Source organism: Onychomys torridus, chromosome 6 (assembly GCF_903995425.1).
Source record: "Onychomys torridus chromosome 6, mOncTor1.1, whole genome shotgun sequence".
Taxonomy (NCBI): Eukaryota; Metazoa; Chordata; class Mammalia; order Rodentia; family Cricetidae; genus Onychomys; species Onychomys torridus.
In genome coordinates this window covers 79,383,921-79,400,139 of record NC_050448.1, presented here as the reverse complement: position 1 = coordinate 79,400,139, position 16,219 = coordinate 79,383,921, and the positions used below count along the sequence as shown (strand labels likewise).

Genomic DNA, 16,219 nt, shown 5'->3' with positions numbered 1-16,219 from the left:
GTGCTGGAAGGATTGGGTTTTCTCCCTTCTCTCTCGTTCCTTCATTTTGAGATATGGTCTGACTGGAGCCCTGTGTAAACCATATAGACCAAGCTGTCCTCAAACTTGCAAGCAACCTCGTGTGCAAGCAACCTCCACTCTCCCCTGTCCCCATCTGTTTGTTTGTTTTTGTTTTTTTTACAGGGTCTCACACTATTGCCCAGGCTGCACCAGAATTCATGACAGTTCTCCTGCCTCAGTCTCCCAAGTTCTGGGATTATAGGTGTGAGCCGCTATACGTGGGCTGAAAAAAAAAAAACGGAATTTTAAGACTTAACGAGCTCAGATTTAAATAACAGTCTACTGCTGGTGTAGAATAAGACTACTCCCAGCCCCAACGCCCACCCCCACCCCAGAACACCACCTACCTCCCTTGCACCACAGGACTAGGGGCCACATTCGTGGAGGTTTTAGGGACCTGTTCTAATTGCCCCCCAGAAGAATTGTCCATGAAAACAGAGCCCGTGGGCTTCTGTCCCTGGTCTCGCCCTGGGCCACCAGAGGCCGCTGCGAGCCAGCTGTGCCCAGCCTCCCTACAGAGCGCCCCACGCTCCTCAAAGGAGGCAGAGGCACCCGCAAGGGCTGAAGCAGCGGGGGACAACTCCCAGCCAAGCGGCTGGGCGCTCCCCAGCCTGAGGGCGGGAAGCTTGGGAGGACCCGGCAGAACCCCACAGGGCTGGTGGGGTCCAGGCCCAGAGCATCTTGGTGCTCAGAGCCGGGCTCACCAGGACGCTGAATTAGCCATTGCCCTGCACTCCTCAGGGCACAGCAACTTGATAACGATTGATCGATCAGACAGAGCTCGGGACCAGACAACACCCAAGCTGGCCACTCCCGGGAGAAACCTGCCTTTGGGAGGACAGATCCCAAGCTCAGAGGCATCGAGGACCTCAGGCCAGAGGGTTGAACCGGGGCCACTGCTGTGGAGCAGGTGGGTACCAGGAGTAAGAATGGGCGCTGGAAAGGCACAGGAGCAAGCAGAGCACGGTGGAAGGTTCTTACTGAACCTTTGTTGGTATGCAGGCTGCTCCCTCAGCATCACCTTAGCCTGAACTGGGGACTGGGGAAAACAGCCCTAGAAAACTGAGGTAGGCGCTGAAGAACAAATCCCAGGAGCCTCCTTCTCCAGCACCGTTTGAAGAGGGAATAGAATGCCAGAGATCCTGAGTCCCCATCTCTCCCAAGTTCTCTGATCATTGGAGTACCCAGGAGAAACGCATGAGTTGGTTGGGATTTGGGGAGAGCTCAGCCAGAAACAGGAGGGTCCCCGACACAGGCTGGAAGAGCAGACCCACCCCAGCGGATGGGCGCCACCCCTCCACCATCCCCATTGCCCCTCTGGGCCTTTCCAGACCTCAGCAGCCCAGTATGTTTGCCTCAGTTTTACTTCTCATGGGAGGCGGAGCGAGGACAGGACCTTGGGGGAGAATGGAGGCACCTTTGGACTGTGCACTGAAGCCGAGACCTGTTGCGCCACTAGGCTAGGCTAGGCCAGCGCTCTGTGAGGACTGTAGCAGAATTAAGCCAGCTCCAGAAGAGTCCAGGAAGTGAGACTCATGACGGGTTGGAGGTGGAGGTGAAGAGAATTTGGAGACCTCGGGATTCTCTCCCCCCCCCCCCCCCCCCCGGGTCTCTTCCAGGACTAAACTAGCAGATTCTGCATGCTTCTCTGACCTTACCTCTGTCCCAAGACCAGAGGGATGGCAGCACTGAATCTTGTCCCCTCACCCCTGCTTCGCTCCTAGGAAGAAGAAAACCCAGCCGCTCCTTCTCAGGGTCACCTCCCCTCAGGTTTCCATAGTCTGGGGGAGGAGGGCAGGGGAGCAGGGTCAGATTCCTAGAACAGAAATGACTGCCCTTGCCACCGGAACAGCCTAAGCTGGACTTCCTTTAGTGCCCAGCCGGGTCCCGGGTCCCTTATTCTCTTCCAAGCTTTCTCTTAGCCCCTGCTGGGGTCCGGTCTCTCTCTATTCTGAACTACCTCCAAATTGCTCCCTACTTATCCAGGTGGAATGAGTCTGAGACCAGCTGATGGACAGACAGAAACCTGAAGACTCCAGGCACGGTAAGTGAGGCAGCCAGAGATGGGAGTGGAGGAGTGAGCATCCCCTCCAAGGGGGTGCTAGCCTTTGCTTTGGCACTGCTAAAGCAGGTTTTAGGGACCTGTTCTGAGGTCCTAGTCGCCAGTGGTCTAGGCCAACCCTTGACTTCCTGGGGCTCTTCTTGTCCCCTTCTGTGGCTAGTGTCTCTCAGTTTCTCGGCGTTTCTGCTTCCCTGGTTTCCCTCGGGTTCTTACCCACCCTCTGGTATAGATGTCTGAGGCCCTGTTGGGTTCACAGGAGAAAGGAGGAGGAGAGTGGTGAGCCTAGGGTAGGCTTCTGGGTCCTGTCACAGGCCAGCCAACCTCAGGCAAGACGTTTAACTTCTAGCCTAGGTTTGTTTCTTCCCTCCTTCCTTTACTTATTTTACTGTGTGTGCATGGTGTATGCGTGTGTGCACCCACGTGAAGGCCAGGGGAAGCCTTCTGACAGAGGCTTCCTGCTCTACCGCTCTCCACCATACTCCCTTCAGACAGGGTCTTTCACAGAATCCCTCACTAGGCTGTCCAGCAAGCCAGTGATCTTTCTACATTGTCCAGCTTTTTACATCTGTCTTGGTACTCCCGTGCTTGCTCAGCAAGTCCTCTTTCCCACTGAGCCACCCTGCTCAGCCCTGTGTTTTGTTTTTGTTTGTTTGTTTTTGATTGTTTGAGATAGGATCTTCCCACGTAGCTTGGAGCTCACTATGTAAACCAGGCTGGCCTCAAACTTCCAGTGGTCTTCCTGCTGCTCTCTCCGAAGTGCTAGCATTGCAAACATCTGCCACTAGGAAAAGCCTTCCTTCCTTCCTTCCTTTTGTTCTTTTCTTTTAAAAATTGAAATTGTGTTCAGACTGAATTCCACCGCTACTACAGTCCCATGATTTGAAACTCAAACACATAAAAGAAAGAAACTGGTGGAAAAAAAATCGTTCTTCGTCCTACTTCTCTTCTAGAAAAGCAACAAATTTTCCTTCTTCATGGCAAACAAATGTACACTCTCCAGACCTGGTGTGTACATATTAGGTAACACACACACACACACACACACACACACACACACACACACCCTGCCTTGTACGCACGGTGTATACACCTCCTGCTTGTTGCTTTTTCCTCCCCTGGAAGACTGGGTTCTCACTAGAGTCTACCGCACACATCGTCACAAAGTTCCCGGATGATTTAGGGTTTTGTTGTGTTGTGTTCTGTGTTCCCAGTGATCTGGAGAGAACTGCATTTTCAGGTTCTCCACAGTGTACTCAGCTCCTCTACTGATGGCTGCTAGGGTTATAGCCAAACTTTTTGAGCTTCATTTGTAAAATGGGTAATAGCAATCCTTTGGGCAGTGGGATATAATCAAGGGCACACATTTGAAGTGTCTGGGTCAAGGGCTCAAAAAGTGAGAGTCAGCATCATTGTCTCATCCATGGCACAGCCCTTTAACCCACTCTGCAAAATCTCTTGAATGTCTCCTCCCCAGGCTCTGCCTTCCTGTTCTCTGCTCCTTCTGTATCACTCATCACTGGCTGCAAGCTGTCTGGAGACAAGGTATGCATCCTGCTAACTTTTGGGCTTCTAGAGCACGACACAGAGAAGGGACTGGATCTGAGTGCAGAGGAAGCATCTGCCCCGAGCTAAGCAGGGTATGTACTTTTCTCCACAGAATGAGTGAGAGGACCGGGAGCAACTGGAGCCCAGGCAACTGGATGCTAGCACTGTGCTTGGCCTGGCTGTGGACACGTCTGGCCTCTGCTTCCTTGCAGCCTCCGACAGCCGCAGGTTTGGGGAAGGCAGTGAGACTAGAGAAGGGGTTTTCTAGGACATCTGGAGAGCTAGCAGGCTTCCAACCCATCCCACAAAGCAGGCAAATCTCTGGGGCAGAGCAATATTTGCAGAGGTGACTCCTCTGGTCATCACCCAGGAAGCTGTCCTCCTCTTCTGCTGCCCTCGAGAGAAAGGCCTGGGTAGACACACTGATACTATCTTTTCCAGGGGGAAGGTGTTCTGCAGTGAGAGGCCCTCGGGTGGAGGCTTAAGTCTAGTCTCCTGGCCTAATTCTGGGGTTTTCCTTCTGGGATGGATAAAGCCTCTGTAAGCGGATGATCCTCCCCCACGCATTGTAAGCTCTGGGGCCCTTGCCCTCACCCTGAGAAAGTAGAAGGTGGGGGGCCGGTGTGCAACTCCAGCTTTCAAAGAGTCATGAGCATGGCCTCAGCAGGGTGGGGTAGGGAGGTAACATGAAGGTTTCATCTGCTCTTCTCTCTCTCTCTCTCTCTCTCTCTCTCTCTCTCTCTCTCTCTCCTTCTCTGTCCTCTCTCTCCCTCTCTTTCTGCATGCATTCGTGTGCGTGTGCGTGTGCGTGTGCGTGTGTGTGCGCGCGCGTGTGTGTGTGTGTGTGTGTGTGTGTGTGTGTTTTGAAGGTATGAACTGAGCCCTTGCCCCTATGCTAGGAAACACTGCTACTGAGTTGCAGCCCCAGCACTGGATATCTCTTAAACGACCTTTCCATGGCCAAGGAGGAGGGACTTGAGGGCCTGCAGCAGGGTGGGAGGGAGGAGGGCAGGTTTGGAGGCCAGGGTCACCTGATCCGATTCTGCTGGCCAATCAGTCCTAGTAAAGCAAGGCACCTGTGAGGTGATTGCCGCACATCGCTGCTGCAACCGGAATCGCATTGAGGAACGCTCCCAGACCGTCAAATGCTCCTGCCTTTCTGGCCAGGTGGCCGGTACGACAAGGGCAAAGCCCTCCTGCGTGGATGGTGAGTGAATGGCCAGGCCCTGGGCAGCCAGGTGGGTAAGGAGGCCCAGAGCAGAGATAAGAAAGTCTGTCTAGGCCTTGCCATCTGCTGGGATCTGGTTTCATAGTCATCTCAAGACTTAGCTTATCAGTCTCAAGTGATGGAGAATCGTCTTGGAGGAGAGGGCAGACATGACCTGCCCTATGTCATAAAGGAAGGCAGCTCTTGTTACAGGCCACACACACACACACACACACACACACACACACACACACACACACCGGCCACCTGGTCCATACACACAGGGTTGCATTCCCTCACACTAATTCCGCCGCCCACACACTCCTCCAGAGAGGTCCCTCTTCTACAAGTCCACTCTTTTCTCAACCCACCTTTGCCTTCTCCTGTGGACACACGTGATCCCTCCCATCACACATCCACTTTCCCTCCTTTCTGCCCACCCTTGTGTTCTCACGCTCTGGCGGCATCCATATCACCATGCTCACGCTCACGAGTTGCACGCCAGTGATGCACTCCTGGATGTGGTTTGGATATCAGTTCATATCCACTAAGGAGAGCACTGAGGACGGTACCTCTGTGCTAGGAACAGCTGCCCAGAGTCAGCTTCACCTGCCTCCTAGCTTGATGTCCTCTTCCCCTTTCGGTGTGATGCAGTAATGAAGTTGCTCGGGATAGCCCCCAGGCCTCAGTCTAAGTACGGTGTTGCCTCCTTGGACAGCCCAGGCTAGGGGGAAGAGAAGGGAGAGGTAGCGAGCAAAGCCCTAGGTATGTGGGAAGGCAGTACACCTCATTCACAGACCAGTGTGGTCGGGGCTGTGCTCCCAGAGCTTAGAGCCACACCTGCCTCCTGCCCCACAGCCTCCATCGTCCTGCAGAAGTGGTGGTGTCAGATGGAGCCCTGCCTGCTCGGGGAGGAGTGTAAAGTGCTCCCGGACCTGTCCGGGTGGAGCTGCAGCAGTGGACACAAGGTCAAAACCACCAAGGTATTGAGTTGGATGCTTCGTCCTCCCATCCTGTTCCCCTTCACCTGGGGAAGCACAGGGGCCGAGCCCTGGAGGGCCGGGATGGCAGTACTGTAAGGTGGGCATGTGAACTGTAGGAATGCACCCCAGACAGTCCTCCTGAGGCTGCCTCCGCTCTAGGCACTGCTGCTAAGGATGTGGTTTGCCCTGGCAGGCAAAACTCATGTTCTGCCTATCTTGGTTTTCTCCTCTTCGCTTAGCATGGGTTTACCACTAAAAAATCAGGGTGGAGCAGGGCATAGTGGCACACATCTGTAATCCTAGTACTCAACAGGAAGATCAGGAGTTCAAAGCTAGCCTGGACTGCATGATACCTGCCTCCAAAACAACAACAAAGCCTAAGGAGGGGGGGAGTGGAGAACTAGGAAAATTACCTAGGTCATCCAGGGAGGAATTTCTCCTAATATCTGAATTCCAGAAACAGTAACTACTCTGCCTACCCCTTCTACCCCAGACTGTACCCAGTCCCTCACACCACAGCCATTAACTCCCTGCCATTCCTACCTGCCCTCCTGTAGTGAGATTGATCTCTCCTCAGTGACAGCACCAAGATTATTACCGTGGCTTGCTGCCTGCCCCACAGAACAAGGGGCAATTAAAATTTTATTAGACTCTTTAGCGGTTCCATGTGTGCCTTGGCTAATTAGTTGCATGTCACTGTCGTCATCATCTGTGCAAACAAGTGACAAGCCAAGGCAGTGTCTCCACCCCCAGACCCCACCATGCACAGTAAGAAGGCTAGCAAACAGTTTCTAGGGTTCTAGGAAAATTGGGGGTTTTCATAGAATGCACAACACTGGTAGCTAGCTACAGCAAGAAACTGTTTGGGGGCTGCAGAGATGGCTCAGTGGTTAAGAATGCTTCTTGCTTTTGTAGAGGACACAGGTTCAATTCCCAGCACCCACATATGGCAGTTCACAACTGTCTATAACTCAGTCCTAAAGGATCCAGTACCCTTTTGTAGCCTCCTAAGGCACCAGGAACACATGTGGTGCACAGACATTCATGCAGATACAACACCCATACACACAAAACTTAAAAAAAAAAAAAAAAAAAAAAAGGAATGGGGGCTGGAGAGATGACTCAGTGGGTAAGAGCACTGGCTGCTCTTCCCACAGTTCCTGAGTTCAATTCCTAGCAACCACATAGTGTTTCACAACCATCAGTAAAGTTGAATATGATGCCCTCTTCTGGAATAAAGTCGTACATGCAGATAGAGCACTCACACTAAAAAAGGATTTTTTAATTGATTTAAAAAAAAGAAAGAAGAAAGAAGGAAGGGAGGGAGGGAGGGAGAGAGGGAGGAAGGCAGGAAGGCTGGGCAGCCTGTCTGTAGGCAGCAAAGGAAGACAGACATTCTGAAAATGTTTATCAAGACTTGCAAAGTGAGATCCATCACAGAGCTTGGGACATCTGCCATACTGTTACAGGGTAAGGTTTGTGGCCTAAAAGGTAGATTACGGCCTTTGCAATTTGTGTAGTGACTCAGAAGCAAACAGTGGTGAGGCTTGTCTGACTGATGCCAGCAGCAGGCCACCACGTCCCGCTCGGAAGGCTCTAGGAGACTAGCAGCAGACTCTAACTGACTTGCATGACCCGGGCTCTCTGGCTGCCTACAGTGGCCTTTTCTAACCTTCTTCTACCCGACCACTTGCTTTCTAGGTCACACGATAACTCACAGGGTCAAGACTTAGGCAGAAAGAACAGCCTTGACTGAGCTCCGGACTGAAGAATGGCTTCTGGTCACCAGCCAGCAGATATGAGGACTCACTCCCCCAGACATGGAGTCCCATGTGTCCCACGCCAAATGCAACATCAGATTTGCCAGGGCCCTGTTAGTCATGCTGCTTAGCAGAAATGCTTGGATCTTCAGCCACATACTTAGAGACCTGTGCTCTCCTACGAACAAAGGTCAACACGTATAATCCTGTCCTTAGGGAATATCTTGTCAAGCCAGGGAGTAGATGGCAGACGATTTAAACAGTTTAAAGTGTGTGGCACCATGGCCTCTGAGCTACCTGCTGTGGGTGTGGTGGGGATGGGTGGGTGAGAGTCTCATAGATCTTCAGCTATCCCCTGATCATGATCACAGGATGCAAGGTCATGACGTCATATCAGTACCTTCCCATCAGTCCTGCATCCCCAGAAAGATGCGAAGATGTTAAAGGAGATGCTGTCCCCTGATGCCAAGCCAGTGGGATCTCTTTTGGACAGTGCTGGAAAGTAGAGATGAACCCTAACATCTCTTCAGCCCAGCTCTGCAGAGGCAGGGTATGAGGCTCACACCCTTTGCTGTCTGTGGGATGGACAGGTCCTCGGGATCACCCCCACCTGAACTTCAGGTGCTTTTTTGTTTTGTTTGTTTTGTTTTGTTTTGTTTTGTTTTCTTCTTTTAATGGATGAGAAAACTGAGTCACAGAGAGATGAGATGGTTTTCCCAAGATCTCACAGCTTGGGCTTCCAAACCATAGTTGCGGAGATTCCAGGGTATGTCTTAATGGTAATTTTATCTAGAGAGCAGGACCCTGCAAACACTGGAGAGCAGCAACATGTTTCTTGGGAGGTGGGATTTTGATCACTGGGACTTTGATTGAGGCCACTGCTCTCCCATCCAAAATAATCCAGAATCCCCACCCACTGCAGAGTGGAGCCACTTCTCAGTCCCCCAAATCCAAGCAGTCCCCATGACAGCCCAGAGGTCACTCAGCCCAGTTGCAGCTGGCACACGGAAGCTGGCATCTCATTGGAGCTGGCATCCCACTGGAGCTGCCATCCCACTGGAGCTGGCACTGCACTGGAGCAGGCATCCCACTGGAGCTGGCATCTATCCCACTGGAGCTGGCATCCCACTGGAGCTGGCATCCCACTGGAGCTGGCATCCCGTTCGTTGCCCCTCTGACCCTTCTCTGCTGAGAACTTCAGGCATCTCCCTACATGGGTACCTGGAAGACAGAGAGTCAGGCCAGAGTACAATCCAAAGCTGAAGTTCTTTACAATCAGGCTGGCCTCCTAGATGGTGTGGGAGTAGCATGGGGGCTTCCTCTCATCACCAAGGCCTTAGTTAGGGAGTGGGGTGTGTTATGAGCAGCCTGGATGATGCCCGATCCTGAGAAGGCAGATCAGTGATAGCTGAGGATGGAGCCTCAGCTTCCCCTGTCTCCCTAAGCATTTGCTAAGACTCTGATATCACCCCACCTCAGGACATGCTCTTGTTTTTACTATATGAGATGAGCAGTAATGTTAACTTCAAAAGGGACACCTTTAACAGTCTCTGAATACAGCAGGGCCACAGGCCAGGGGCCCATGGAGAGGTCAAAGGCTGTCATGGCCTCTTTCCACACTGAAGAGTGGAGGTCGGAGGATAGATGCTGGGGTTGGCAAATATTTTCTGAAAAGAGCAAGAAAGTGAATAGTCTATGTTCTGCAGACCATATTACGTCTCCGTGACATATTCTTTGTTTCATTTTGTTTTGAAAACATTTCAGAACTGCGGATGCCATCTTTAGCTCTAGGATGGAAGAAACACATTGGGACCTATTTCAGGTGTTTGTCACCGCTCCCAGGGGACAGTTGAAGGCCTGGGATGGCCTCCCAGCCTCCTGGCTTGCCCTTTGTGCCATGGAAACCTGAGCACAGCGCTAGGCTGGCTTTGTTTTTCTCCCAATGTTCGGAGAGAGATGGTGAGTGAATTATTTAGGTTACAAATGAGACAGCTTTAGCGGAGCCAGACTATAAAAGCCCGCTTTCCTGGAGGCCAGAATATAGGTTCTGCAGGCTGCTGTGGAGCTCAGTGACAGAACGCCGGAAGGGGAGGTGGGCTCCCTCTCCCCTCCTTCCTGGACACTGTCACAGTCTTGCTTCAGAACCCCCCACACACACACACACATACCAGCTGTGTCATCCACATGAGCTGGGGTTGAAGGGAAAAACATGGAAATGATGCCTCACAAACTGGAGAGCTGCCAGCCTCCACCAGCCCCCACCTGCCTCAGTGTCCCATTTCTGTACCTCCCCTGGCCCCCAACTGAAGTCCTCCCAGCCTCCCTCCTGACCTGGCCATGAGTTTATTGGGTGAACTCTGAGGGGGTGTCTGTATATGGCCAGGAGAGCACCACATAAGAAGGTCTGGCAAAGAAGAGAAAGTGACCAGCCCCCCACCAACTCCAGCTCCCTAAATTGTGTGTCCAACTGAGTCCAACCCTGCCTGTGTCTTGTAGCTATCCAAATGACAGGCTAGAAATAAATGGATTTCCTTGGAGCATGGGGTTTCTGGAGTCATTTGTCTCCCTCCTTGGTGGGGGCATTTCATATCCTCTGAAGTCTGTGGGAACCTCCATCCCCTACACTATGCAGGCCTTAGGAAAGTTGACAACTATAAATCATGTGACTGCTTTCTGCTGGCCCCCTGGAAGTTTCATTGGAGACTGGGAGTGACATCCTGGTTATCGACCCCAGACAGCTCCACAGCTTTGAGACTGTAGTTCCCTAAAATCACAGAACCATAGTTGCAAGGGGTTTTAGAATCCAGTCAGCCAACACTTTCATTTGCCAGCCGAGGAGAGAGTGGTTCCAAAGGGTAAGTCATTTGCCCACAGTCACACAGCAAGCTGATGGCCTGTCCTGCCCAGTGATGCAGCACGTGGCACAGATTTCTTTCCACTGTTGTGGATGCCATTTTGTACCCCAGAACAAATGAGAACTTGGAAGAAAGACAGGATGATGGGTGTGAGAGTCTCGTTTAGAATCGCCCGATGCTGTGAGGGCAAGGAACAGGCAAGGAGAATGGGAAACGTAGAGAACACACACAGAAGGAAGAAAGGGGACAGGGTGAACATCGCCACTTCAGAACTTTGAACCACAGGACAAAATTGGACAAGACTGATGCCACATGGAGAAGAACTGACCTTCATCCTTTCTGGAGGAGGCAGCATGGAGCCCTGGCAGTCCTTGGCAAACTGGGTATGGTGGTGCATACCACAGCACCAGCGCTTAGGAAGCTGGAGCAGGAGGATGACAAGATAGAGGCCAGTCTGGACTACACAGAGACCCTGTCAGAAGAAAAACAACAATAGAAAAAGAATGGAAAACCTTGCAGGACTGTGAAGCCATCTTGGCAATCCCAGGTTCTTTATGTCCTGTGCAAACTAAATCACATGGGCTACATTTTTTTATTGCAAATAAAATTTTATTGAAACATATGCTATGCTTATTTGCTTATTATTGGCTATGATTATCTTTGTGCTCTGACAGCATATGTGAATCATCGTGAAGAGACCACATGACTCTCAAAATGAAAATAAGTCTGTGGGAACTTTTTGCCAGTCTCTGCAATGTAGTTTACTGTAGCCTTCTGAATATGTACACTCACAATCTAGAAACTGACAGCTGCATTTGATTCCTGTATTTGCGCAGCTTTGTTTTTTCCCTTTGACCCTGTGCCTGTGCCCCCTTAAATCCTTTCCAGTGCCTCTTGTGATGTCTCACAGCAACAAAACTGCAGACCTAAAGCCTAAGACAGTCTAAGAGAAAGACTCAGGGCAGGTGGACACCTCTCGGACACATCACAGCCCACATCAGTTCAGTTGTTCTTTTCCAAGTTCATGTAACTACTATTTTTGAACTTCAGGAAGAGAACTGCACAAGCATCCTTGTATAAAGATGAGATTGTGCATGCATGTGTGTGGCTGGCATTTCTATGTCTGTGGATTTTAGCATCTTCATGCCCTCAAGCAAGGATGATACTCAGAATGCATAGAAACTAGCTCAGCCTCAACACTGACTAATGAGGCAAGTGGCTGGACCAGGGCACACTGGCTGTACACAGCCCAGTACACAGTGTACATTCCCACTCCACCTGTGTGGCTGAGATGGGGAAGGTTTCTTTCCATTTTCTCCCAGTGTGAGTAGCTAAACTGGCTCTTGAAGTCAGTCCTTGGGCTGTGATTTGTCACCAAGTGTGAGTGTGGGGTGGGCACAGGCCCAGCAGCTACTGGACTCATGTGGCTGTAATGTGTTTGGAGTAGATGTGTGGGCTGAGCATGCAGAGGACCAGAGAACTCCTTTTCAAACCACTCTTGAAGACATAGATTCCTTTTATCCTTCTGAACACCGTCAAAGTCATTACCATCAAAATTGCTCTTGCTGTCACACAATGCCTGCCCCCAAGCATCCCAGTCCTTCCTACGCACAGACTGGCAGACAGTACAACTCTGATTTGTTCGTTTGTTGTTACTGATTTGTTTTTTGTTTTGTTGTTGTTTTCCAAGACAGGGTTTCTCTGTGTAGCCCTGGATGTCCTGGAACTCACTCTATAAACCAGGCTGGCCTCAAACTCAGAGATCCACCTGCCTCTGCCTCCCGAGTGCTGGGATTAAAGGCATGTGCCACCACCGACCTGCTTATTCTGTTTATTTTTTAAAGACAGGATCTTACTATGTAGCCCAGGCTGACCATAAACTCACGGCAATCCTCTTGCCTTCAAAACCTCAGGTAAATGATATTTAGTCCTGAAATCCTTAAGATGGGCATTCCCAGCAGTTCCTTCTAGTCAGATGCATGAGTCAACACACACAGTAGAGCTTGCTAAGCTCCTGAGAGCAGAAGTGAACTCTTGGGGAGACTGTCCCAGATTTCTACGTCTCCTGTCCCTGCTCAATTTCCCCATGCTTTTCTTCCAGTAGCTACAATATCCACCAGTAGTCTACAACCAGCTGACTGGGAAATAAAAGAATTCTGACCTAAGCTGAGTGTGGTGGTTCACAGCTGTGATCCCAACAGTGGGGCTGGGTGCAGGGACAGCATGGGGCAAGATGATTTCATCTATAATGAGATCTGGTGCCTCTTCTGTCCTGCAGGCATACATGCAGGCAGAACACTGTATACATAATAAATAAATAAATCTTTAAAAAGTAAACCTTTTTAAAGTGAAAAAAATAAAATAATAATCCCGATCTAGTTTCTGGATAGTTCTGTATAGTTTGATCCCTAAAGGATAATAGTAAAGGAAAACCTCAGGTATATCAAAGTTTAGATAAGACATTGCATTGCTAATTTTGCCTGGAAGAAGAGGCTGGAGGTACCTACATAGGCTTTACTTGATTGCTTTTCTTCGTTTGTTGATTTGTGTGTGGAATGCGTTTGTATGCAGGCCACAGGTCCACATCAAGTATCTTCCTCAGCAAATCTCCACCTTCCTTCTTTGTTTGAGGCAGGGTCTCTGAACCCAGGGCTTACAAACTGTCTAGACTGTCTGGCCAGTGAGTCTGTAGGATCCTCCTGTCTCCATCCACCAGTGATGGAATTACAAGGGTGCCACTATGCCCTTTATTTTTTTTAACCATGTAGGTGCCAGGGATATGAACTCAGGCCTTTCTGTTTGCACATTTTTACCATGGAGTCACCATCCCAACTCCCCTCAAGTATCTATATGTGTATCTGCAAAAATATTTCATTGTTTTCTTTTAGTTTGTGTATGTGTGTGTGTGTGTGTGTGTGTGTGTGTGTGTGTGTGTGTAAGGAAGCCAGAAACATCAGATCCCCCGGGGAACTGGAGTTACAGGCAGTTGTGAGCCACCCAGTGTGGGTACCAGAAACCAAACTCTTGGCCTTTGGAAGAGCTGCACCAGTACAAACTCTGCTGCTGAACCATCCTGACCACCTATGTATACACTTTTAAACACACACACACACACACACACACACACACACACACACACACACAAATACACAGGGTTTTTTTCTTCCTCTCTTCCACTCATGAAAGCAACCAGGGCATTTTCTTACTTGAAAACAACAACAATGAAAAGCTATGCAGAAGCATCAGGACATTTCATCCAGAACCACAAAAATCAGCAAGAGTCAGGCTTGAAGCAGAGGTGTGCTGAGAACAGCAGGGCTGCCTTGAGTCCTGATAAGTCACTGTGAGCAGGTTACACATGCCTTGGTCATTTTGCTCCCATGGGAACCTGTGAAACCAGTGCTATTAACATCTTCTTACAGGTGCTTGTGCTTAGAAAGGGAAAAAGGAGCCGGGGCCTTCAATGGCTGCCATCCTGCTGGGGCATCTACAACACAGAAAACGCTTGAAGAAAGAGAACAGAAGGGTTGGACAAGTTTTCCATGCGAGAGTTAAACCACGTTTTGACATGAGTCGGATGTGATGCACATGCCTGTGATCTAACACTTGGGAGGATGCTGTGTTGGGGCCCTGGTTAAAAAAGAGGAGGAAGACAAGAGAATGAGAAGGGAGAAGAGGAGAAGGGAGAGGGGGGAGAGAAGAAGAGAGAGAAGGAGGAAAAACTGTCAATCCAGGCAGGATATAAGCTCTCCAACCTAAGGGGGGTCTTGATTGCCTCGGGTGTGGCGAGGTTGGGAAGAGGGAAATGGCAGTATTTTCCAGTTTCTGGCTTCCTTTTCATTCCTAGACAAGGCAGCCCTTACTCTCTCTCCCACAGTCACAGAGGCACCTTGACCCCATACACTAGATCTGTGTGCTGTTTGAGCAACACTGGAGCTCTTTCCCCAGATCCTGTAATCTTTCCGCCAAAGCCCCCTGGACAGCTCTATTCACACAAAATAAAACACTGATTAGGCAGATGCTTTGGTTAGTGACTTTTGCAGAAGCCATAGTTCAAATCTTAGGCCAAGAGAGGAGTGTATTGCTGGACTATCAATTCTAGAGGCTTAGATGACCTGGAATATCTGAGGCAGGAAGGAAGACACACTTCTGAGGGGCACTGGATTGCTACAGTGGACCGAGGGGCCTTGGCTGTAATTTCTGTCCTTTGATTTCCAGAAACCTGGGGATCATTTTCCCTCTGGGGCAGTATTGAGTTTCTCTTTAACGTCTATTATGCACATGGATTCCCAAGCCATGCCACTCCAGTCAAAGCCAGCCTAGCTGGAGACTGTGTTTCACAGAGCATCTGTTCTGGGGTCTCCACAAGAATTGAGAGACAGATGTCCAAAAGGTGGCCCACTTAGGTGTGCAGGACCTGTCCCAGACTCTCAGGGATACTGAGAGTTTTTTGTTTGTTTGTTTGTTTTTTAATGTGGGTGCTAGAGATTCAAATTTAGGTCCTTGTGCTTATGCGGTGAGCAAGTTAGCCACTGAATCATTTCCCCAGCCTGTGAACTGAGTTTCAACCGCTGGAGTGACCTGGGACAGTCTTCACAGCTAGATGGTTGAGTGAGGTTTTACTCCGTTGATCCTAGGGGCGGGAGTGGAGATTGGGGGGGGGGGTGGGGGTATCCTTGCCTCCTCCCCTAAAGAACACTGCCGGCTGGTTAGCCATCGACTTGACAGTGGGATCTGCTTTAGTTGTGGTTGTTAAAGAATAAGCTGCTGGTAAGCTGATTGCCCATCAATAATCTTTCCAGAGAGACAGAGAGAGGCGGCGTGGGTGGGGGGAATCTTTTAATTAAGTTTACACAGAAACAATTCGTTGCAATTGTAGACCTTAGTCAACTAAAGATATCAGAGAAGTAGGACCTAGGATGGGATGGATAGAGAAGCAGGACCTGAGGTTGAGAGATGTGTGCAAGATTTGGAGAGGGAAATTAGTCTCTGGTTAAGAGAGGGCACAGCTGTCCCAAGACACGTTCTGTGAAGACTACTGTGCCTTCCTTCCCCCTAGCCTGTGGGGTTAGACGATCACTCCCAGGTATTCCTCTCGCTTTGCTTTCCCCCAACCTCGGGCGAACGGAGGGTCCCTGTGGGCGAACATGCTTCCTGCGGTTCTGGGCAGAGCTCGCGATCCCGGGCATCCGAGCACACAGCGCCCCCTGGCGGTGAGACAGACCCGGTGCTGCAATCGCGCTCACACCGCACCTCTGTGGGGGGGCTCTGCGTGGGAAGAGGTTAACCTTGGTCTCCTCTCAATGCTGGACCCTGTGGCTGAAGAGAACGTCTTCAGGCAGGAAGACCCAAGCCCCTGTGGGTAAAATGGAGAGACACAAGGGTACGGATAATGTCTGCTGACGCACAGAAAAGATTCACCTCCTTGGTTTTGTTTTTGTTCTAACCAATGTTGAAGTGCATCTTGCCTGCGATAAAATACCCTTGTTTGAAGAGGATATTTAGTTGAGTTTTCACATGCTGGTGCAGTACTTCCATGATGGGAATTTCATGTCGGAGCTGTGGACGTCACTCTGATGGCAGAGTGAGTGTTTGCGTAGTTTATCTCCACAGCAGGAGCCTAGCTGGTATGATGGTGTGTGTTTGCAGTCCCAGCACTCAGGAGGCAGAGATTCAAAGATCAGAAGTTTAGGGTCACCCTCAGCTATGTTGTGACCCGGTCAAAAAGAAAAAAAATTAAAAGAAAT

The 16,219-nt window shown here is 50.3% G+C and overlaps 1 protein-coding gene across 1 annotated transcript; it reads left to right on the top strand.

The window, feature by feature from the left end:
- The first annotated feature begins 619 nt into the window (after nt 1-619).
- Nucleotides 620-7,889, top strand: Tafa3 (TAFA chemokine like family member 3). The gene is made up of 7 exons (XM_036191301.1): nt 620-970; nt 2,047-2,104; nt 3,597-3,664; nt 3,780-3,895; nt 4,725-4,874; nt 5,733-5,857; nt 7,559-7,889. Exons 4-7 carry the CDS (start codon nt 3,781-3,783, stop codon nt 7,568-7,570), a joined length of 402 nt encoding a protein of 133 aa, XP_036047194.1. The 5' UTR covers nt 620-970; nt 2,047-2,104; nt 3,597-3,664; nt 3,780; the 3' UTR covers nt 7,571-7,889.
- The last annotated feature ends 8,330 nt before the right edge of the window (nt 7,890-16,219 follow it).

Coding starts and splice junctions, on each gene's coding strand:
- Tafa3 (XM_036191301.1), top strand. CDS start 3,781: ATGAGTGAGAGGACCGGGAGCAACTGGAGCCCAGGCAACTGGATGCTA. Junction 3,896..4,724: donor GCAGCCTCCGACAGCCGCAG/GTTTGGGGAAGG, acceptor CTGGCCAATCAG/TCCTAGTAAAGCAAGGCACC. Junction 4,875..5,732: donor AAAGCCCTCCTGCGTGGATG/GTGAGTGAATGG, acceptor CCTGCCCCACAG/CCTCCATCGTCCTGCAGAAG.